The sequence below is a fragment of the Ceratotherium simum genome, chromosome 16 (genome assembly GCF_057802395.1).
Source record: "Ceratotherium simum simum isolate JZ-2026a chromosome 16, ASM5780239v1, whole genome shotgun sequence".
In the NCBI taxonomy this organism is placed as follows: Eukaryota; Metazoa; Chordata; class Mammalia; order Perissodactyla; family Rhinocerotidae; genus Ceratotherium; species Ceratotherium simum.
This window is the reverse complement of record NC_141915.1, coordinates 43948695-43971893: the sequence shown is the minus strand read 5'-3', so window position 1 is coordinate 43971893 and position 23199 is coordinate 43948695. Positions and strand designations below refer to the sequence as shown.

Below are 23199 nucleotides of genomic sequence, written 5' to 3'. Positions count from 1 at the left end.
GTAAAATATTTATCTGTGACCACCTAACAATTCAAACCAGTTTTTCTGCAATCCCTTCTAGTCCTTTTCCAAACACTTAGGTAATTTTGATGTACTTACGTTATGGTAGAACCATCTTTACTCTATATTTCCAAAGAACTTTATGTGTATTTTATCATTTATTCATTTAACAAACATTTATTGAGGACTTATATCCAGGAACCATGACAAGTGTTGAGGACATGAGAATGAATAAAAAACTAGTCTTGTCCTCAAAGAGTAATCCCGCCTGCACTATAGGTCAGGAAGTATTATTCCCATTTAACAGATGAGGAAATTGAGGCTCAGAGAGGTTAAGTAAAATGTCTGAGGTGACCCCGCTGGTGACTGACAGAGCTGAGACTGAACCTAGGCCTCTGACTGCCAGGTCTAGGATCCTTCTTAATGTAGACCATGCTCCTGTTTTCAGGGTGGTTCTATTGTTCTAAAGCAGCACTTTTTTCTTCTTAGCTTATTGACTCTGTGGAATCTTGGTCATGTAAATGAGGTGGAAAGCCTCGCCCCTGTCCAAGATGGATTACCCAAGCTCCTATAGCTGTAACTATGATAGAGCCAATATTTAAACACAGATTTATATGCTATCAGTTCACTGAAGTTCGTTTTAGAAAACTACAACAAAAAAATACACAAATATCTTTGCAAAAAATTAACAGTATCACATACTATGTGATTTTCCTTTTCTTCTCTATGCTTTATTTTCTATAATTAGCATGTGCTAGTTTTGCTGTATAGATACATACATAGGTGTGTGCACACGTGTGGGTGCACATGGGTTTGGCGACAGGCAGAGGTACATTCCGGGGGTCACCATGTGATCGTCTACAGGCTTGTGTTGTGTCTGGCACTGCCTAGGTCATCAAGAGGAAGCTAGTGGGGTCCGTGAAGGCGTTGCAGAAGCAGTACGTGTCCTCAGACACAGTGGTCACTAGCGAAGACGGAGATGCCAACACCATGTGCAGCGCGCTGGAGGCTGTATTCATCCACGGCCTGCACGCCAAGCACATCCGAGCTGAGGCGGGAGGGAAGAGGAAGAAGAGCGCCCACCAGAAGCCTCTGCCGCAGCCTGTCTTCTGGCCCCTCCTGAAAGCTGTCACCCACAAGTGAGATCAGCTGGGGAGGTTCCGCTTTGGGGAGGAGCTTCAGAGTGTGGGACACTGGGCTCTCCTCCGGCTGTGCGGGAAAGCAAGAGACGCTCTAGGTTCTACAGTAGAGATGGGTGAGGTAGACCAAGCTGGCTGGAGCCCCTCAGCCCTCAGGTAATAGCCTGGGGCTGCCTCGAGCCCCTGGCCTGGTGGCCTTTAGTGGGAGCTGCCTTTTTACCACACTTGGCAGGGTTAGGTAGTTGCAACAGAGGTTGTGTGGCCTGCAAAGCCTTAAGAATTTACTGTCTGGCTTTTTACAGAAGTTTGCTGACCCTGCCTTAGAATGTTTGAACGTCTGTGCGCTAAATGTTATACTCATAAGCAGGCATTTTTTTTAAAGAGTGGAATCCAGCAGAGCCTCTGAATGTGCATCTGAGACCCTTGTCTTTGTGGCCCTGCCCCTACCTGCCTGGGCTTTGGAGCAAGTAGCTGGCACTGTGCCTCTAAGGGTGACTAAATGCCACCTTCAGCAAAAGGGACCTTGTCAGTCTCTAATCTTCCTTTCCGTGCCTACTGCCACTGCCCTATCTCAGGTTCTTACCTCACTCCTGGGTGACAATGACTTTCTAATTGTCCCCCTTATCTCATTCTGTCTTTCCTTAGGTCAGTCAGCCAGTCAACATTTACCGAGCTTAAGCTAACCGAAGCTCAGTCACTGAGTCCTGTAGAGTGTGGTCTGCACTCCCGTAGAGGAGACGTGCAAGGGGACTGTGGTGGCTCAGAGGAGGGACATTTACATCAGACCAAGGCGTTTGGGAACTGAGTTTGGTACATGTGGGATATCTGATCTTATTCAGAGCAGCCCACCCTGAAGTCTGCATAGCTGTGGTCAGGTTTTTCCTGTGCAAAAACCTGAAGCCTCTGGCTCCCAACGCCAGCCCGGAGTCTGATTCACTATGTTGGGGCCCCAGAATCTGTATCCTGACCAAGATCCCCTGGTGGTTCTGATGCACAGCCGGGGTGGGGACTGTTGCCCTACTTTGCCTCACTAGTTTGGTACTCAAGACCCTGCATTACCTGGCTTTGCAGCCAAATCACCCGTTCTTCCCGTGTTGTAGTTGGAGTCTCTCCACTCCTGTTACGGGTCTCTTGCTTTCCTACCCTTTATACCTTTTTTCTGTCAGTCCCTTGTGCCTAGAAGGTTCTCCTTCCATCTTTGCCTCTTGAAATCCCTCAAGGCCATGCTCAGATACTGCCCTTTCTATGGCGTTTTTCTTACTCCAGTCTGGAAATGACTGCCCAGCACCCTACCCCAGCTCTACTAACAACAGGGCTCACCTCAGTGTGCTCTTGAAAGGCAGTTACCTGGACAGAGGGCAGGGACCATGTCTTTACCTTGCGTCTTCACAGCTTCAAGGACTTGCACTTAGGGGCTCAGCAGACATGTCTTAGATGAGCGGAAGATGTCAGGGGCCCAAGGGGTAGTTGTAACAAAAATGGTAATTATCCTTCATGACACCAACCTCAAAAAGTTGTGGGTTATAGCTTAATATTTCTAAATTCTCCTTAGATCACCATTATCCAAGAATTTTTCAGGCCTATGTATATTTGCAGTTGGTGTTATTGGCTCTTGCTAACCAGTGAATAAAACAACATCACAGTGATTTGAAGTCATTTTTTGAAACTGTCTGTTTTCCGCCTTCTCAGACACATCATCTCGGAACTGGAGCACCTGCTCTTCGTCAGCACGGATGTGGGCCGCTGCCGGGCCTGGCTGCGGCTGGCCCTCAACGACGGCCTGATGGAGTGCTACCTGAAGCTGCTCCTCCAGGAGCAGGCCCGACTCCGCGAGTACTATCAGCCCACAGCCCTGCTTCGAGACGCCGAGGAGGGCGAGTTCCTCCTCAGCTTCCTGCAGGGACTCACATCCTTATCCTTCGAACTCTCCTACAAGTCCGCCATCCTAAACGAGTGGACGCTCACCCCACTGGCCCTCTCTGGGCTGTGCCCACTCTCTGAGCTCGACCCTCTCACTACCTCTGGCACAGAACTACAGCGGAAGGAGTCTCTGGATTCAATTTCCCATTCCTCAGGCTCGGAGGACATCGAAGTCCAGCACTCGGGCCATAAGATCCGCCGGAACGGGAAGCTCACCGCCTCCTCCCTCAGCCTGGACACGGCCAGTTTGTCCCAGCTCTCTTGCAGCCTGAACTCTGATAGCTGTCTACTCCAAGAGAATGGCTCCAAGAGTCCAGACCATTCTGAAGAGCCCATGTCCTTCGACTCAGACCCGGGAACAGCAAATGCGGATGAATCAGACCCATCTCTGCAAGAGTGAGTACCCCTCCCCCACTCCTTCCCTTCTCTCTTCTTCCTTCCTTCTTCTTCTCTTCCTCTTTCCCTCCCTCCCCTCCCTTCCTTCCTACAGCATGTGATTGCCTGTCACTCTGCACTGAACTCTATTGGGGCATAAAGACAAAGGGGACATCATCCCTCTTCCTCAGGGGCTGGAGGTGCTGGGAGCTGTAACGGGAGGCAAAAGAGGGGCAGTGAGGAGAATGGGTTTAGACAGGGCTCAGAAACGGTTCAAGCGCCAGCTCTCTCCTGGGTGGCCTTTGACAAGTTATTTAATCTCTCTAAGACTCAGTGTAAAATGTTATTGTCTTCTTCATCTAGAGAGAAGGAAATAGTTCAGAGCCATATTTACAACTTACAAAAAATAAAATGAAGCATAATGCACAAAGGTGATCTTTTGTAACCTCACGGAAGACCTCCTGGAGGACACAAAACCTGAATGATGCCTGGAGGGGGGTAGGCAAATGTGGACAAGCAAGTGTGTGGAGGAGGAGTACATGGAGTGACAGACTTGACTAGAGAAGGGAGCCTGGGCAGAGCCTTCTTCATTCAGGCTTTTTACTAATTTTTGAATAGATAATCTATTTTTATGGTTAAAAAAACCTTAAGTGTATACAGTGAAACGTCTTTTCCACCTTGTAACTGTAATTATTAAGTTCTTGCTTACTCTTCGCATATTTCTAAATGCTTCTATAACAAATATGAATATAAACATTTCAAAAATGTCCTTCTTATTTCTTATTCCCCCACCTCTTTCCACAAAAGCTAGGATAAATACACTATTCTACACCTTGTTTTGGAGAAGATCTTTTCATATCACAGTTTCTTCATTTTTTTCTCTAGTGCATATTTTTTCATTGTATGAATGTACCTTAGTTTGTTGAATCAGCCTATATTCAGTGGACATTGGAGTTCATTGTTTCTATAAATAACCTGGTAGATGTGGTCTTCTAGTTCTGTGCAAGTATCTCTGATCAGTCAATTCCCAGGAGCGAAGTTGCTGAGCCGAAGGATAAGTTAATTTATAATTTTCACAGATATTGCCTGTTTACACTCCATCAGGAATGTGCCTGTGTCTCCTCAGCCTTGTGAACAGAGGGTATTATCAAACTTGTGGATATTTGCTCATTTAATAGGTAAAAAACGATAGCCTTTATTAAGCCCCTCCTTCAGTCAGACCCACATTCCGTCAGCCTGCGTTTGGGATCTTTTCCATTCCTGCTGTTCCCCGCCCCCTCCACCTTGGTTCAGGTCTTTACAGCGTTCCCATCTGGTGTGGGGATAACACCGGGATTGGGTATAATGGACTGGGCTTGGAGCAGATCTGGTTTCACCCATTCTACCGTTTACAAGTCCAGTGATGTCAGGCAAATTGCTGACTCTTTTTGAGGTCTATTTCTTCATCTTTAAAATGGAGATTTCCTCATAGGGCTGTTGGAGAATCAAATCAGGTGCCTGTTAGTGAGTTGCACGCATAAGAATGTCTGGTAGGCTCCAGAAACGGCTCCTGAGCACTGAGCACGTTAGACAGAATTTTCAAAGGTCACTCAGAAGGATTTAGATATAACATGTTGGGAAGAAGCAGTCCCCACACCAGAGATGGCTGGGCTGTGGCGTGACTTAGGCTCATTCCCCTGAGTCCCTTGTTGTCTCCCCCTCCTCCCCCAGAGCAGCCAGCCTTCTCTCTGTCATGTGTCCTGCCTTTATATTTCATGAGTCTTATGATTGGAAAATTCCAGCCTAAGGTCGTTGAATCAGTGACCATCCACCCTGTGTGGGAAGTGTTGTCCTGGGTTTTCCTTGGGAACTCAGGGAAGAGGGTGGGAATGTACAGACCAACACCGGACAGCGATGTGAGGAACCAGCGAGCACTAAAAGTGCGGATGCACAGACACACGTCTAGCACCATCATTCTTAGAACTGGGCTTGCGGTTAGTCTCCGAACCAGAGACCAGAATTTCGTGGAGTGTATGTTTTAAGGGGAAAGATTCTCACCAACACTTAAGAGTTCATTGAGTTATTTTTATTATGTTACTTAAATTTTTATAACAAAATTTGGCATAAATACCTTGTGCTTTTAACTCTTATGCCTATAAAATCAAAACATCTACAAATTAAACATAAAAATTACAAAACACATAACATTCCAAATGAAATTTATTAATGTTTTGCGGAAACCAAATTGCAGTTTGTTTTGTGAATAGAGGATTGACAGCCCTGAATAGCTTCTTTGGTGTTTGTTGGGTCTGGATTATAATTATCACTGAGAAGCATGGGTACAGTCTCGTGGTTAAGAATGTGGACTCAGGAGCCAGACTGCCTGAGTCTTCCATTAACCAGCGTGGTGACCTCAGGCAAGTTACTCTACCCTTGAAGTCCTCATCTGTGAGATGGAGGTGAGAATGCTTCAAAGGAATGCTGGGAAGATGGAATGAGTTGAGACATAAAGTGCTCAGAGCAGTGCCTGACACATGTGAGTGCTCAAAAGGTGGTGTTACTACTGGGTACCTGTGACATCAGTTCTCCTGCTCGTCTCTATGTACACTGCAATAAAACCTGGGTTAGTGATAATTGTCAGATGTCATTGTCATGAGGCCTTCCCTTGGGGAAATGATTCTTAGCATATGCAGCCCATCTCTGTACTTCCATTAGTGGCCCTTGACTGCCAAATAGTAGCAGGTACCACCAACACAATGGTCCGCATGTTCAGGAAAACCGTAGGCTCAGAATCACTTGGCAGGGGTACTTTATAAGGTGGCCACCCAGACTCTCCAGGACATGCTTTTTATTTATTTCACACAGACAAATGTGTGTACACATGTGTACACATGTATATAATACTTATACTTTTTTCAGATTGTTTTCTAAATGAAAGCATAAAGTTTTAAAATTTTAGAATAGGAAGTTTTTTAAAACACTGCCCTGAGACAGACAGAGGTGGAAGGACTGTAGCAGTTTCACTGTTTCATTTCTCTGTTGCATTTTCTTCAAAAATTTGGAAAATTTTCTTCCTTTTGCCTTTCCTTCAAAATCTCCTCTCTAGCACTCTTTTCCACTTGATGTCCATGTCTCTCCTATTCTCACTGGGTCCTGAAGACTAGTAATGCTTCTGCTGAAGCTCTGTGAACTTGGTTTCACCTTGACCTTGGTTTTTTTTTTTTTTTAATTTTTTGTTTATTGCAGTAACATTGGTTTATAACATTGTAAAAATTTCAGGTGTACATCATTGTACTTCTATTTCTGCATAGATTACATCATGTTCACCACCAAGATACTAATTACAACCCATCACCACACACATGTACCGAATTATCCCTTTCACCCTCCTCCCTCCCCCCTTCCCCTCTGGTAACCACCAATCCAATCTCTGTCCCTATGTGTTTGTTTATTGTTGTTATTATCTACTACTTAATGAAGGAAATCATACGGTATTTGACCTTCTCCCTCTGACTTATTTCACTTTGCGTTATACCCTCAATGTCCATTTGACCTTGGTTTTGATTTGGCGGAAGCTCTAGTTGATCACACAAGCTTCTTGCTATTTGGTGGCATTTCTTGGGCATTAAGTCATTCACTTATTCTAACACCCAGTCTACTTTGTCATTAAAATCTTTCTTATAGATTAGGATTCATTTGTAATTGATAATCATTTTGGTAATGCTTGTGAGTATTTCCTTAATTCTCCTTTTCTTACATTTTCATATTTGTGTACATGGAAGCTAAGCAGTCTTATCAATGATTAAAAAACAGCTACAATAACAATTTGAGGTTAACATTTATTGAGTACATACTTTGTACTAGACACTCTACTAAGCATTTTGCCTATATTATCACATTTAGTCTTTGTCACAGTCATAAAAGGTGGGTGCTGTTACCATGCCTATTTTACAGATAAGGGGATTAAATCCGTGAACTTTAGGAGGCTGTTGTGGGGTACCCAGCAGTGTGCTAACCAAGGCCAGGTGGACTCTGGAGCCCTGCTCTTAATCACTCACTACACCACTTCCCAGGGGCTCACGAGGAGCAGGGACCTCACAGGGGACATTTGTCAAAAATCTGCCTCCCGGGCCAGCCCCGTGGCTTAGTGGTTAAGTGCGCGCACTCCACTGCTGGCAGCCCGGGTTTGGATCCCGGGTGCACACTGACGCACCGCTTCTCCGGCCATGCTGAGGCTGCGGCCCACGTACAGCAACTAGAAGGATGTGCAGCTATGACATACAACTATCTACTGGGGCTTTGGGGGAAATAAATAAATAAATAAATAAAATTATGAATGGTACCTAATGAAAGAGATTCTGTGTGACATAATGCAAATACAGTAACATCAAAAAAAAAAAAAAAATCTGCCTCCCTACTTCACTTCAGAAGGTGGTTGGTCCCATTCTGTCACAATGGTTTGGACACATACAGTTGGTTAGCAAATGTCCCTTCCTTCTTTGTCTGTGGGAACTATCCCTTTGTCTCCAGAACTCATCACTGCCTACTGCCTGCAAGTTGTACTCTTAGCTTTTCATTGGTCTATTTTTATTTTATTTTTAATTTTTTTTAATTTTTTCCCCCAAAGCCCCAGTAGACAGTTGTACGTCATAGTTGCACATCCTTCTAGTTGCTGTATGTGGGACGCGGCCTCAGCATGGCTGGAGAAGCGGTGCGTCGGTGCACGCCCGGGATCTGAACCCGGGTCACCAGTAGCAGAGTGCGCGCACTTAACCGCTAAGCCGCGGGGGCTGGCCCACGTCGGTCTGTTTTTAGAGTGAGGCCTTCGAGCAAGAACAGCACCCACCTGCCTCCCCCCATAACTGTTCTACAAACACATTACATCTTTCTCTGATTAGTCAGCTGTTTGTTTATTGAGATACAATTCACATACCACAAAATTCACCATTTTAAAGTGTACAGTTCAGTGGGTTTTAGTATGTTCACAAGGTTGTGCAACATCACTGCTATCTGATTCAAGAATACTTTCATCACCCTGTAAGGAAAGCCCTTACCCATTAGCTATGGCTTCATCGATTCTGGACATTTAATATCAATGGAACCATACAATATGTGGCCTTTTGTGACTGGCTTCTTTCACTTAGTATGTTTTCAAAGTTCATCCATGGTATAGGATATATCATGGCTGAATAATATTGCATTGTGTGAATGTACCACAATTTGTTTATTCATCAGTTAATGGACATTTATTTTTTCCCTACTTTTTGGCTATTGTGAATAATGTTGCTATGAACATTCATGTAAAGTTTTTGTATGGACACATGTTTTTAATTCTCTTGGGTATATACCCATGAGTAGAATTGCTGAGTCATATGATAACTCTGTTTAACTTTCTGAGGAATACCAAACTGTTTCCCACAGAGGCTGTACCATTTTGCATTCCCACCAGCAATGTATGAGGGTTCCAGTTTTTCCACATCTTTGCTAAAACTTCTTATTCTCTGTCTTTTTTTTATAGCCATCCTAGTGGATGTAAAGTAGTATCTCATTGGGGTTTTGATTTGTATTTCACTATTGTCTAATCATATTGAGCATCTTTTCATGACTTATTGGCCATTTGTATATCTTCTTTGGAGAAATGTCTTTTTAAATCCTTTGTGTATTTTAAAATTAGGTTGTCTTTTTATTATCGAGTTGTGAGAGCTCTATATATTCTGGATACTAGATCCTTATCAGATATATGATAATATTTGCATATAAGATATGCAAATATTTTTCCTGTTCTGTAGGTTGTCTTTTCACTTTCTTGATAGTATCCTTTTGAAGCACAAAAGTTTTTAATTTTGATAAAGTCCATTGCCTGATTCAAAGACGTGAAGATTTACACCTGTTTCCTTCTAAGAGTTTTATACTTTTAGCTCTTACTTTTAGATCTTTGATCCATTTCGAGTTAATTTTTTATATGGTGCAAGATGGGGGTCCAACTTCATTCTTGTGCATGGGACAGTTCACTTATCCCAGCACCATTTGTTGAAAAGACTATTCTTTCCCCATTGCAATGTCTTGGTGCCCATGTTGAAAATCAATTGCCCATAAATGTACAGATTGGTCTCCTGTTGTTGACTAGAATATCTTGAAATGTTGTTCAGGGTTATATGGTGTAGATAGGAGCAGAGCTCAACCAGAAGACAATAGGTAAAAACTTGAGTTCTAAAATCCTCATTTCCGGGGCTGGCTTGATGGTGTAGTGGTAAGGTTTGCACACCCTGCTTCGGTGGCCCAGGGCTCGCAGGTTCCGATCCGAGGTGCGGACTTACACACCGCTCATCAAGCCATGCTGTGGCAGCATCCCACATACAAAATAGAGGAAGACTGGCACATGTTAGCTTAGGGACAATCTTCCTCAAGCAAAAGGAGGAAGATTGGCAACAGATGTTAGCTCAGGGCCAATCTTCCTCAGCAAAAAATAAATAAAGTAAAATCCTCATTTCCATAAGCCCACATGAAGGGGAGTTTGGTGTGTCTTCGGGACCCAGTCTAAGCCATTAGGGCAGATGTGTGCAGTCTCTTGGGCTCCAGACAGCTCTGTTGCCATGTGAACCTGCATTTGTCCGTGACATACTCCATGGAGTTCATAAGCAGAGGAGGAAACAGCAAACAGGTTTACTTCAGAAACAGACCTTGGATTCTCAGAAGCCTCAGGAGAGGGAGGAGCAGCCACTAGCCAGTGCACATTCCAGAAGGCCCAGAAGCATGCTTTCCTGCATTCTTGTGTGTGTGTGTACACAAAGGCAGGAACACTGGCTCCCTATGGCCCCAGAAGCACCCCTGAGGGGCAGGAAGAGCCAATCCCATCCGGAGGAGTGAGCAGGAACACACCCCATGTATACTTGGATACACACTTGCACACCTGTGTGCACACTGATCTCCAGCAGCAGTTGCTGGGAACATGAGGCTTCTCTGACTTCATACCCAGTCCAGCTCTGAGGGGGGCCAGCCCTTGTCCCTCCCCAGCCCTGCTGCCCAGTGACTATTCTAGGAACAAAGTGGGTCCTCATTTCACCTCAGTCCACATCGCAGCGAGCAGGGTCTTGGGGCCTCAGCTGCTTGCGCTGTTGGGGAGCCCAGCTCTGAGACTGCTCGCCGAGGCTCTGCCACAGACAGGTTGGAGAAATGATCACCCACACAACTGTTTGTTTGGCTGACAAACGCTCCAGACCCACAGTGGGCCTGTTCAGAAGGTAAAAGGCAGTCAGTTCCCATTCACATCAAGTCCTTCTTTGTTTTGTGAGCTTTTCCACCTGAGATCCTGGGCTCCACAACTCACCTGCCCACACAGTCTGCCTAAGGCCCAGCGGGGGAGAAGCTTCGGTGAGGAGTGTCAGCGGAGGAAGGCTGTGTGTGAGCGGGGAGTGCGTGGATGAGGAAGAGAGTGTGGCTGGTTTTGTTCTTTAAATTGCAAAACAGCGTTTTTCCATTCTTACCCAGTAGCCTTGGGCATTCTAGCTGACAACTCGTCACACACGTTTCTTTGTTTAAATACTTCTAGGGTGTTGTCGGAATTCAGCAAAGCCCAGGTCAACTCTGTGCCAACCAACGGACTGAGCCGGGACACGGAGATTCCCACGCTGCAGGCCTCACTTTCCCTCCGCTGCCCCGACACCAGCCCTCACCTGCACTTTGATGTGCCTGCAGAGCCCCTCCCTGCCCAGGCGTCCTCGGGGACTCGAGGTGGTGGCCACAAGCAGGAGCTGCTTTCCCAGGCACCTGGCACCCTGGGCTTGCAGCAGCTGGGCACTGCCCATGTTGTCCCTTCGGGGAGCACTTCAGGCCAGCAGCCTTCTAGTCCTGTGAGAGAGACGACCAGAGCAGCTGGCCGAGTGAGTGGCCAGCAGAAGCCCCCAGGGGATGACGGAGCTGGACTGAGCCTCGTGGTTTCCTCACCCACCAGTCCGGTGAGTGGTACAAATTGTCTGGGGGGAGGTCTTGGTGAAATGTCTCAGAGCTGGTGCGAGATTTCCCCAGCTAGTGACCCCAAGTGGTCTCTGCCTTGTCCCCGTCAGCCCCCTCTCCCTGCATGACGTTAGTATGAATAGCATCGTGATGATGGAGCTGATGTTTCTGGTGTGTGAGTAGTGGTTAGGAGCCAGGCACTGTGCCCATCACTGCCCATGCGCATCTCCTGTCGTCTTCACGTCCACCCTGTGGAGAAAGTAATTCTCATCTGACCGCACACTCTCTGCTCTTAACCACTGCCACTTACCAGCTTAAGGCCTTGGGCAGGGCACTTCGCCTCACTGAGTTTTGGTTTCCTCCTCAGTGCTTGTTAGTATTAAATTACTAGTTTTACAAAGTATCAGGTTTTGAAAATACTCATTTTGCAATGTGAACTGGATTTAGAACTGCGCTATCCAATATGGCAGCTAATAGCCACATGTGGCTATTGAGTGCTTAAAATCTGGTTAGTCCAAATTGAGATAAGCTATATTAAATAAACACTGAGGGGGGCCGACCTGGTGGCATAGCGGTTAAGTGCGCACGCTCCACTTCGGCAACCCAGGGTTCGCAGGTTCTGATCCTGGGCACAAACCTATGCACTGCTCATCGAGCCATGCTGTGGCAGGCGTCCCACGTATAAAGTAGAGGAAGATGGGCACAGATGTTAGCCCAGGGCCAATCTTCCTCAGCAAAAAGAGGAGGAGTGGCAATAGATGTTAGCTCAGGGCTGATCTTCCTCACCAAAAAAAATAAACTAAAATAAATAAACACTGGGTTTTGAAGGCTTAGTATGAAAAAACAGTAAAATCTGATTAATAATTTTTTATTGATTGCATGTTAAAATGAAAATATTTTAGATATATTGGGTTAAATAAAATATTCAAATTAATTTTACATGTTTCTGTTTACATTTTTTAAATGTGGCTACTGGAACATTTTAAATGACATGTGGCTCGTGTTGTATTTCTGTTGGACAGTGCTGTTCTAGAATAAGCTAATCCAGTTTGTTGATAACCCGAGAGAAGCCAGCCCTGGGAATGTCCTGGAGAGAGCCATGGGTGGAGAGGCTTGAGAACTGTTGGCCTGGGGAAGCAGCAGTCAAAGCTGTGAACCCAAGCTCTTGTGCTGTTTCACGTTTGCTCTTGTGTCATGAAAAGCAGGGGTAGGAATTTGTATGCACGTGTGTTTATCCCAGCTGCGGTCTGGGGCTCATATTGGGATCCAGTCTTGCTTTTTCAGCTCCATCTATGCATGCTTCTCCTTTGGCCTGCAGCTTTCAGATCCTATAACTCAGGATGAGGCCAGGGCCATGAAATAGACTAGAAGAGACACATACATCCTCTTTTTTATTTATTTTTCTTGTTGTGAGGAAGATCAGCCCTGAGCTAACATCCATGCTAATCCTCCTCTTTTTGCTGAGGAAGACCGGCTCTGAGCTAACATCTATTGCCAATCCTCCTCCTTTTTTTTCCCCCCAAAGCCCCAGTAGATAGTTGTACGTCATAGTTGCACGTCCTTCTAGTTGCTGTATGTGGGACATGGCCTCACCATGGCCGGAGAAGCGGTGCCTTGGTGCGCGCCCGGGATCCGAACCCAGGCCGCCAGTAGCGGAGCGCGTGCACTTAACCACTAAGCCACGGGGCCAGCCCTACACCCTCTTTTTTTAACAGCTTTATTGAGCTATAATTCACATACCATACAATTCACCTAATTAAAGTGTATAATTCAATTTTTTTTTATAGTAACAGGGTTGTGCAACCATCACCACAATCTAATTTTAAAACATTTTCATCCTCCTTAAAAGAAACCCCTTACCCGTTAGCAGTCAGTCCCCATCCCTCTCTCCTCCTCCTACCTTTCTCCCCTCAACCCCTGGCAACCACTAATCTACTTTGTCGATAGATTTGTTATTTTGAACATTTCACATAAATGGAATTGTATGATATGTAACCTTTTGTGACTGGCTTCTTTCAATTAACATAATGCTTTTAAGATTCATCCATGTTGGAGCATGAATCTGACCTTCATTCCTTTTTATTGCTGAGTAATATTCCTTTGTAGATTCTATGTATCTACTTTTTGGCTATTATGAATAATGCTGCTATGAATATTCATATACAAGTTTTTGTGTGGATATATGTTTTTAATTCTCTTGGATGCATTCTTAGGAGTAGAATTTTTAGATCATATCATAACTATATTTACCCTTTTGAAGAACTGCCAAACTGTTTTCCAAAGCAGCTGCCCCATTTTATATTCCTACCAGTGGTGTATTCCCCTATATCCTTACCAATACTTCTTATTGTCTTTTTTAAAATTATTATTGTTATTGCTATCCTAGTGGGTGAGAAGTGGTATCTCATTATGGTTTTGATTTGCATTTCCTTGATGGCTAATGGTGTTGAGCATCTTTTCACATGCTTATTGGAGATTTGTGTATCTTCTTTGGAGAAATGTCTATTCAGAACCTTTGCCCTTTTTAAATTGGATTATTTGTCTTTTTATTATTGAGTTATAATAGTTCTTTATATATTCTGGATTCTAGATCCTTGTTAGATATGTGATTTGTAAATATTTTATCCCATTCTATGAGTTGTTTTCGCTTTCTTGATGGTATCATTTGTAACATAAAAGTTTTAAGTTTTGATGTAGTCTAACATATCTATTTTTTCTTTTGTCATTTGTGCTTTTGGTGTTGTATCTAAGTATGCATTTCCTAATCCAAGGTCATGAAGATTTACTCCTATGTGTTCTTCTAAAAATTTTATAGTTTTATTTCTTACATTTAGATCTGTGATCCCTTTTGAGTTAATTTTTGTTTATGGTATAAGGATGAAGTCCAACTTCATTCTTTTGCATATAGATATACAGTCATACCAGCACCATTTGTTGAGAAGACTGTTTCCAGCTTTTAAAAATTTTTGAGGAATGCTGTATTTAAAGTACCCAGATCCTCAAGGTACACCTCAATGAGTAATTATATATGATGTGCATTCTGTAACCAGCATCCAGATCAAAACGTAGAACATTTCCAGCCCCAGAAGGCTCCCTCATGCCTTCTCGCAGTCATTATTCCCCTCCAGAGGAAACCCCCATGGTGACTTCTGGCACCGTAGATCCATTTTTCCTGTTGTTGAACTTCATATAAATGGAATCATACAATATGTACTCTTTTGCTTCTTTCTTTGAACATTATGTCTGTGAGATTCATCTGTACATACAACATGAGGCTATAGTTTGTTCTTTTCCATTGTTCTACAGTATTCCATGGTGAGAATATATCACAATATATTTATCCATTCTCCTGCTAACAGACATTTGGGTTGTTCCCAGGTTTTGGCTATTATGAAGAAAGCTGCCGTGAACATTCTCATACTTGCCTTTGGTGAACCTGTGTACTCATTTCTGTGGGTATACACCTAGGGATGGAACTTCTAGGTCATTGGTAGACATATGTTCAGCTTTAGTAGATACTGCCAAACAGTTTTCTAACAGTGCTCGTACTAACTTATACTCACGTTAGCACTATAGGAGCATTTTCACTGCTCTTTATCCTAGCCAGTGGTGTCATTGATCTTTTTAATTTTAGCTACTCTAGTAGGTGTGTAGTGGTATCTCACTGTGGTTTTAATTTGCATTTGCCTGATGACTAATGATATTGATACCTTTTCATGTGCTTATTGGTCATTTGGTCCTCTTTTGGAAGTGTCTAAGTCATTGTCTCATTCTTAAATTGAGTTGTGGGTATTTTCCTTATTGATTTGTAAGGGCTCTTTATATATTATGGATATGTCTTTTATTAGACAAATATGTATATAGTTATATATAGCAAATGTCTTCTTCTAGTCTATGATGTACCTTTTATTATTTTTATGATGTTCCTTTTAAATCTCTTAATGGTATCTTTTGTTGAACAGAAGTTTTTCATTTTAATGGTCTTCAACTTATCAATCTTTCTGTTTATAGCTAACGTGTTTTGTGTCTATTTTAAAGATCTTTGTCTACCCCGAGGCTGTAAAGGCTATGAAAACCCCTAAAGCTTCTAGAAGCTTGAATATTTTACCTTTGTAATTAGGTTTATGATCCATCTGGGATTAACTTTTGTATATGGTATGAGGTAGGAGTCAAGGTTTATGTTTTTCCATATGGATATCTGATGGACTAGCACCATTTATTGAATATGACTGTATGAATCATGTAACTGTGTAAGTGAGGGCCAGACTCTCCATTTCTACTATCTTGAAGATTGCTTCAGGGCCCAGAGTGTCACGGGACCCTGAAGGCTGTAACCAGACAACTGCCAACACATGGCGAAGGTTGAGGAAGAAAGGCTCTGCCACCCCCAGGGAGAGGTGGAGGAAGAGGGATGTCCCCGAGGCATGGTGGCTGTGTGCCCCAGCCGGATTCCACAGAGTGGTGGGGACCGTGTTGAGTTCATCCCTGTCCGTCGTCTGGCTTCTGCTCTGCAGGCCCAGACATCCCATCTTGCCAGGGTCCCAGAGCTGATGGGACAGGCGGCTTAACTCATCAGCAAGTCTCCTCCTCCGCTCGCCAAGTTTTGGCCCTCTGGCCTCCTTGCAGTCCCAACAAAGCAGCCTCCTTCCGGCCCAAGCTTTCCCACTTGCTGTTTCCTCTGCCTGGACCCTTTCCCGACTCACTGCTTCTCCTCCCTGTTGTCTCAACCGTCCCTGACCCCTCTTCTCAAGAGCACCATCCCCAGTGACTCTCTTTCCCATTTACCTGCTCTACTTTGTCTATAACATTCATCGTTATATGAAATTATATTATCTATTCGTCTGCTTGCTTATTTTCTGTCTTCTGGACTAGAATATTAGCTCCATGATATTTAAAGACCATGTCTGTTCACTTCTGTAGTGTCAGCTCTGAGCACTGTACCTGGGAGAGAGTAGGCATCAGTTAATAGTACTCGAGCTCTCCAGAGACTCTCGAGATGCCAGCCCGTAAGTTGACACAGAGAAGCACTCCATCAAGTGCACAGAGCTGGCAGGTTGGTCTGACCAGGGCAGGCTCCGCCTCCTTGCAGGCCTCAGGGGAGTCTGTTTGCTGGAGGGTTGCTTGGAGAGGTGGGAATCAAACCTGGTGCTGAGTCCAGCGTGAGAGCCTCGGAGGCTCGCCCCTTCCTGAGTCTGTCTCCACAGGGGGTTGTGGATCCATTCATTCCTCCACTCGGTAGATAGTCACAGCACCGCTGGGAGGCCTGCATGCTTGCACGGGTCTGGTGGCTGCCCTGCCTTTGGATGGGGTGGGGCTCTGCCCTGCATGCTGCCTCTGTGGTTCTCATCTTTCTATGCTTGCACCATCACTTAGTCACTGCTGTTTATTTGACACTTTGGTGGGGGAGGGCAGGGATCACTGTCAAGTTTTATAACTCTGAGAGCCATTTAGTCTTTCTTTGAAAAAAAATTTTTTTAATTCATTCCATTTACAGGCCCTGCTATGGGCCAAACCGTGCTTGGTACAGTGGTGGAACAGCACAGACAAGGGCCCTGCTCTTTGGGGACAGACACTAGATTAGACAAATAATTATCCACATAATTACACTTGTGATGACTGCTGAGAAGGAAGGGTGCAGGGAGAGAGGGAGCTAGGGGGGTACTTTGTGCTTGTGGGATCTAGGGGGTTGTGGGTTGGGTTCTCAGTTTAACTCCCAGAGGACAGTCTGAATTCTAAGACTTGGCCCTAATCACTGCCCTCATGGACCACCTGCCATGGCATGTGGTCCCTCCCCCAGGTAGGGGTGCAGGCAGTCTCTCTGCCTGACATAATGAGGACAGACTGGACAAAAAGTGCTTTTCTGAAAGCGTCCAGAGACCTGGCATCTCACTCCTAAGCCAGACTCCTCTCTGGGATTATCAGTTGTCTCCAGTGCCCTGAAACCTTTAGTAACTCAGGTGGCATTCCTCTGTCTTGGGTTCCTTGTGGCAGGTGCTGCTCTGGCTTAGATCCTTGGTCAGTGGTGATTTTCCCCCACTGTTAAAGGGGCAGGGAACTGGCCAGATGTGGGGCCCTGGGTGAGCAGGAGGTAGGAAGGTGGGAGGAAAGAGGAGGGAAAAGGGAAACCGTGGTGGGTGCCCCCCCCCCCCCGCTTTATGACTGGGGGCCCTGTTGGGGGGCACAGCCCCCAGTTCAGTCCGGGACTGTGTACAGAAGCTCCAGGGACGCAGTGTTCCCATTGTTTTTCTCTATGGCTTAAGAGAACAAAAGGTTTTCCCTGGAGTCTCATTTCCTGGTGGCTGATCTGTGGTCAGTGGGCCATGTCTGAACATTTTCGGGTAGTCTCCCCCTCTTCTATGGAGAGAGAAGCCCTTGCCAGTGAACCTATACATTGTCTCAAAATTCACATTTGTCTCCTTCCTTCCAGTTCCCTTGCCCCACCCTTGTTATTTTACATTAAAGACATTTGTATAGTCAAGATTTATTCCCTCATCTTTTATAACTCTGTGCCAAGCACAAGGAAAAATGACCATTCCAAACAGCCTTGTAGTTGCAAGGATGAGGATAAGCACATAATGCCGTTGGAGGCCAGGAGGGGTCCCTAACCCAGCGTGGGGGTGGGAGAGGTGTAGGCTAGGGAATAGTAAGGAAGGCTTCCACGAAGAGGTGAGGGATGACCCTGGAGCTGAATCTCAAGAGATAGTGGTCTCTCCCGTTAGGGCTATTAGCAGGGGCTGGGTGGTCACAGGATCCCAGGTGTGTGTGCCAGGCTCCGTGGGGCTGCCTGCACAACCTCGGGGATGCTCCTCCTGCCCATTTTCATCAAGGAGTTCCCCACAGTCTCCACGACCTAGGCAGACTTTGTTCAGAATCCCGTGTTGTAAATGGTCCCCAGTAGCCACACTGATTGACACATAGTCCTGTCACTGGCAGAAGGAAGCACCTGCCAGTTCTGAGGGTTTTTGGAGGAAGCCCTGGAGGCCCAGCTCTGTGAGCTCCTGACTCAGAACTCTACTCTTGGCTTAAGGAGTCTTAGAGCATCTGAATGGATTCAACTGTCCAATCCTGGGGCAGCCCCAGCCCTGCTCCCCTGCCCTGTCTACAGGAGCAAGGAGGGCAGCTTGATTTAGGGGTTGGAAATAGCTATGTCAGGGTGAGGTTGCTGGCACTTAACAAAACAGTTGGGCTGGTCCCCCCCTGCCGTGTGACTCATTTCCTCTGTGTAGACAGCCACTTAAGGCAGCCCAGTCAGCTTCCTTGCCTCTGCTCTTCCACACTTGGACACAGAAAGGCAGGGAGCACTTGAAATAGTGAAAAAGAGGAGCTAGAATCCATGCCCACAAGCCCCCTGAGCCCAGACCTGGCCCCACTTCCTGCAGCCGGTGAGCAGCTTCAGACTCGGAGAGACAGCCAGGGAAGGGAAGGGGCAGGGCCTGGCTGCCTGGGGCCTTAGGGGCCTGCTCAGAAGTGGGAGCCGAGGCAGAGGCAGCACTGAGGCCTCTGGGTCCTGTCGCTCCTGCTTCCCTCATCTCAGACCCCCAAGCAGGGCCAAAAAACTACATCCCTTCAACAAACAGTGCTGGGACAACGGGAAATCCACATGCAAAAGAATAAAGGTGGACCCCTTCCTCCCTCCATACACAAAAATTAACTCAAAATAGATCATAGAGCTAAATGTAAGAGCTAAAACTATAAAGCTCTTAGCAGAAAACATAGGAGTACACCTTTGTGACCTTGACGTAGGCAATGGTTTCTTAGATACAACACCAAAAAGCACAGAGACAAAAGAAAAAATAAATTGGACTGAGTCAAAATTAAAAACTTTTGTGCCTCAAAGAGCACCATCAAGAAAGTGAAAAGAGGGCCCACAGAATTGGAGAAATTATTTGCAAATCCTGTGTCTGGTAAGGACCTAGCATCCAGAATATATAAAGAACGCCTACAAATTCATTTCCTAGGGCTTCTGTAACGTAAGCTGGATGATGTAAAACAATAGAAATGTATTCCCTGATAGTCCCAGAGGCTAGAAGTCCAAAATCCAGATGTTGGCAGGGTTGGTTCCTTCTGGAGATTCTGAGGAAGAATCTGTTCCATGCCTTTCTCTTAGCTTCTGGTGTTGCCAGCAATCCTTGGTATTCATTGGTTTGTAGGCACATCACTCCAGTCCCTCCCTCCATCATCAATGGCGTTCTCCCTCTGTGTCTCTGTCTTCACTTGTCATTCTCCTCTCCGCGTGTGTCTTGTCTCCTCTTATAAGGACACCAGTCACTTTGGTTGAAGGGCCCAACCTACCCCAGTATGACCTCATCTTAACTAATTACATCTGCAACAACCCTATTTCCTATGTTGGAAGGGATGTGGAGAAATTGGAACCCTCACATGTGGCTGGTGGGAAGGCAAAATGGTGCAGCCACTTGGGAAAACAGTTTGGAAGTTCCTCAAAAAGTTAGACATCATTACCATATGACCTATCAATTCCACTCCTAGGTGTGTACCCAAGAGAATAGAAAACACATGTCCACACAAAAACTTGTACACGGGGCCGGCCCCGTGGCTTAGCGAGCAGTTAAGTGCGTGTGCTCCGCTACAGGCGGCTCCGGTTGGGATCCCGGGCGCGCACCGACACACCACTTCTCCGGCCATGCTGAGGTCGAGTCCCACATACAGCAACTAGAAGGATGTGCAGCTATGACATACAACTATCTACTGGGGCTTTGGGGAGAAAAAAGGGAAAAAAAAGGAGGAGGATGGGCCATAGATGTTAGCTCAGAGCAGGTCTTCCTCAGCAAAAAGAGGAGGATTAGCACAGATGTTAGCTCAGAGCTGATCTTCCTCAAAAAAAAAAAAAACTTGTACACGAATGTTCACAGCAGCATTATTCATGAGTGCCAAAAAGTGGAAACAACCCAAATGTCCATCACCTGATGAGTGGATAAACAAAATGTGGTACAGCCATACATTGGGATATTATTTGGTAATAAAAAGGAATGGAGTACTAACGCATGTTACAACATGGACGAACCTTGAAAATATGCTGAGGGAAAGAAGCCAGTTACAAAAGACCACACATTATAAGATTCCATTTATATGAAATGTCCAAAATGGGCAAATCTGTGGAAACAGAAAGTTGGTTATTGGCTGCCTAGCACTGGAGTGGTTGAGCGGAAATCAGCAAGTGACTGCTAACACGTGCAGGGTTTCTTTATGGAGTAATGAAATGTTCTAAACTTAGACTGTGGTGAAGGTTGCACAACTCTGTGAATATTGAATTGTACACTTTAAATGGGTTAGTTTTATGGTATGTGAATCTTGCCTCAATAAAGATGTTTTTAAAAAACAACCTATGTCTTTTCTTCTTTCCCAACCTAAAAACAAGAGCTGGATCTCAGAAGATGACTTCTACCGGCCTTCCCCGGAACGAGCCGCCGAGACTCCTTCAGATCGCTCCGCAGCCTCTGCCGCAGGGTCTCCGGAGTCAAGGCCTGGTCTCCTCAGGCATTTTTCTCAAGGACCAAGAAAAACCTGCTCCATGGGGGCCTTAGACGAAGCTTGTGTGCCTTCCCCAGGAAGCAGGAGAAACCAGGCGGCCGCGGCGCAGGAGCACAAGAACTTCAGGGTGGTGCACCGCCGCCAGATGGGTAGGTGGCTGCGGGGTCCGGCGGCCTCACTGTGCGGGCACAGAGCCTTGCAGAAAGCGGCTCTAAAATTCTGTTTTCCGTTACCAGTTAGGTGGTGACTTCTCACAAGAAAAACCTCATCCCAAAATGTAATAAATAAGGAGCACCCTTGCCGAGTAATTCCGGAAAGCATTTCAGGAAAAGTATTTTCTCATAAAATCTTAATAAAATAATGCTCTAAACTGCCTACAGAGTGCAAAAATACTGTTTCGTATATTAAAATGGAAAATATGTTCCCTGAAACTACCCTCTAAATCTTAAGATCATACAGAACTATTGATTCTATGTGTAGCCCAGAGAAAACCCCGCCTCTTGAAGGCCCAGGTGTTTCAACTGCTCCTTCCCAAGGCCTTCATCTGAGATGCTGATTTAACAGCTCTGGTGGGGTTTATCAGATCTGCTGATGGCTCAGTCTCCTCTGTGTGCTGTTCACAATGAACAGCTTGATCTCCACCCCGTGAAATTCCAGAAAGCATGAAATAACCACAACCTGTACCCTCATAAATGAGTTCCCTCTTTCAAACAAAAAAACAAGCAAAGTGTGCCCTAGACTCAGTCCCTTTCTCTTCTCGTTTTCTGTTTGCAGTGAGTCAGCAGAGAATTCTGGCCAGGTTCCTGGGGCCCTGGCTTGGGGAGTACAGGTGGAGCCCTGGTCTCCATGCTGGCTTCTTTTAGGTTTTTCTGTCTGTCAGCCCATGTGATGGTTGTAACCATGCAGGGAAAGGTGTGCTTCGTGCCTAGGCCATCAGGCTCCCTGAGGGTAGGAAGATCCTATACAATGGTTCGAGATCTCCAGGGCTAGTCCAGGCTGGGAGAGAGGGAATTGTGTGTCCTTTAGACCCCCTGGTTGGTAGCAGACCCCCTGGGGATCAGGGAGCATTGAGCAGTGTGTGGTACATAGGCACGCACTCACCCACTCATTCAGCAAATACTTATGGAGCATCTGTGAAGTGCCAGGCACTGTTTTAGGTGCTAGGGACACAGCAGGAAGCAAAGCAAAGTCGCTGTCTTTATGGGACATAGTCTAGCGTGAGAGAGGAAATAAGAAAATTAGCACGTAAACATATAGCATGGGCAGGTGACAGTAATTGCTACGGAGAACAGTAAATCAGGGCATGCCTGGGTGGGGTGTGCCAGGGAAGCCATCCTGTAGGATGGCCAAGGAAGCCCTCACAAATAAGGTGACATTGGAGGAAATGTGGAGGGAGGGAGGAAGGCATGGGCTGATCTTTGTGTTTCAGGTGGGGAGAACAAATGCAGAGACTTGCGATGGGAACATACTTGGCATGTCCGAGGAACAGTAAAGACCAGAGTGGCTGGAGCAGAGGAGATGGGAAGGAGGTGGTTAGAGATGAAGTCAGAGTGATGGAGGGCCTCATGGGCCACAGAAAGGACGGTGGCTTTTGCTCTGAGGGAGATAGCAGCCTTTGCAGGGTTTCCGGCACAGGGACATGATCTGATTTTTCTTTTAAACGGTTGCGTCATCCTGGCTCCTACGCTGAAGGACTGCTAGAGGAGAGACCAGTTAGAAGGCCGTTGCTGTAACCCAGGCGAGGGGTGACGGTGGATTGAACTCGTAATGTAGTGGTGGAGGTGGTGAGAAGGGGAAGATTCTGGAAATGTCAACAGGATTTGCTGATGGATTGGATGTGGGGTGTGAAAGAAAGAAAATCAAAGATAACTCTCAGGTTTTAGCCCAAGCTCCTGGAAGAATGAAATTTGCCATTTTATGAGATGGGGAACATTAGGGGAGAGCAGGTCTGGAGTGGGAGAGTCAGGAATTCACTTTTGGACATGTCAAGTTTGAGAAGCCTATTAGACATACGTAGAGCAGATGGAGATCTGAATCTGAAGTTCAAGGGCACGGTCCAGGCTGGAGATAAAAACTGGGGAGTTGTTGGCATGAAGCCCTGAGAGTGTAAGCTCAGCTAGGAAGTGGGTGTTGATAGAGAAGAGGAGAGGCCCCAGGACTGAGCTCTGGGGCACTCCGACATTGAGAGGTCAGCGGGAGGAGGAGGAGCGAGCCCAGGAGACAGAAGCGTGGCCAGTGATGGCAGAGGAGAACCCAGGGCAGCGTCTCAGCAGCCAAGAGAGGGAGGTCTTTCAGGAGGGAAGGAGGGCTCAGCTGTGTCCAGCGATGCTGATGGGTCAGGCCA

At 45.8% G+C, this 23199-nt stretch overlaps 1 protein-coding gene across 3 annotated transcripts in view; it reads left to right on the top strand.

Moving 5' to 3' along the window:
* The window catches only part of PLEKHM1 (pleckstrin homology and RUN domain containing M1), a 47895-nt gene that overhangs the window by 7143 nt on the left and 17553 nt on the right, over positions 1–23199 (top strand). For 2 of the 3 annotated variants that reach the window (XR_015554745.1, XM_087441318.1), the window contains exons 3-6: positions 892–1139; positions 2829–3455; positions 10963–11368; positions 20743–21004. Coding sequence is in view for 2 of the 3 variants with exons in the window: in XM_087441318.1 (XP_087297444.1) it covers positions 892–1139; positions 2829–3455; positions 10963–11368; positions 20743–21004 (1543 nt within the window). In the remaining variant the exon portion in view is untranslated. The other variant, XM_087441320.1, reaches the window with a different exon arrangement.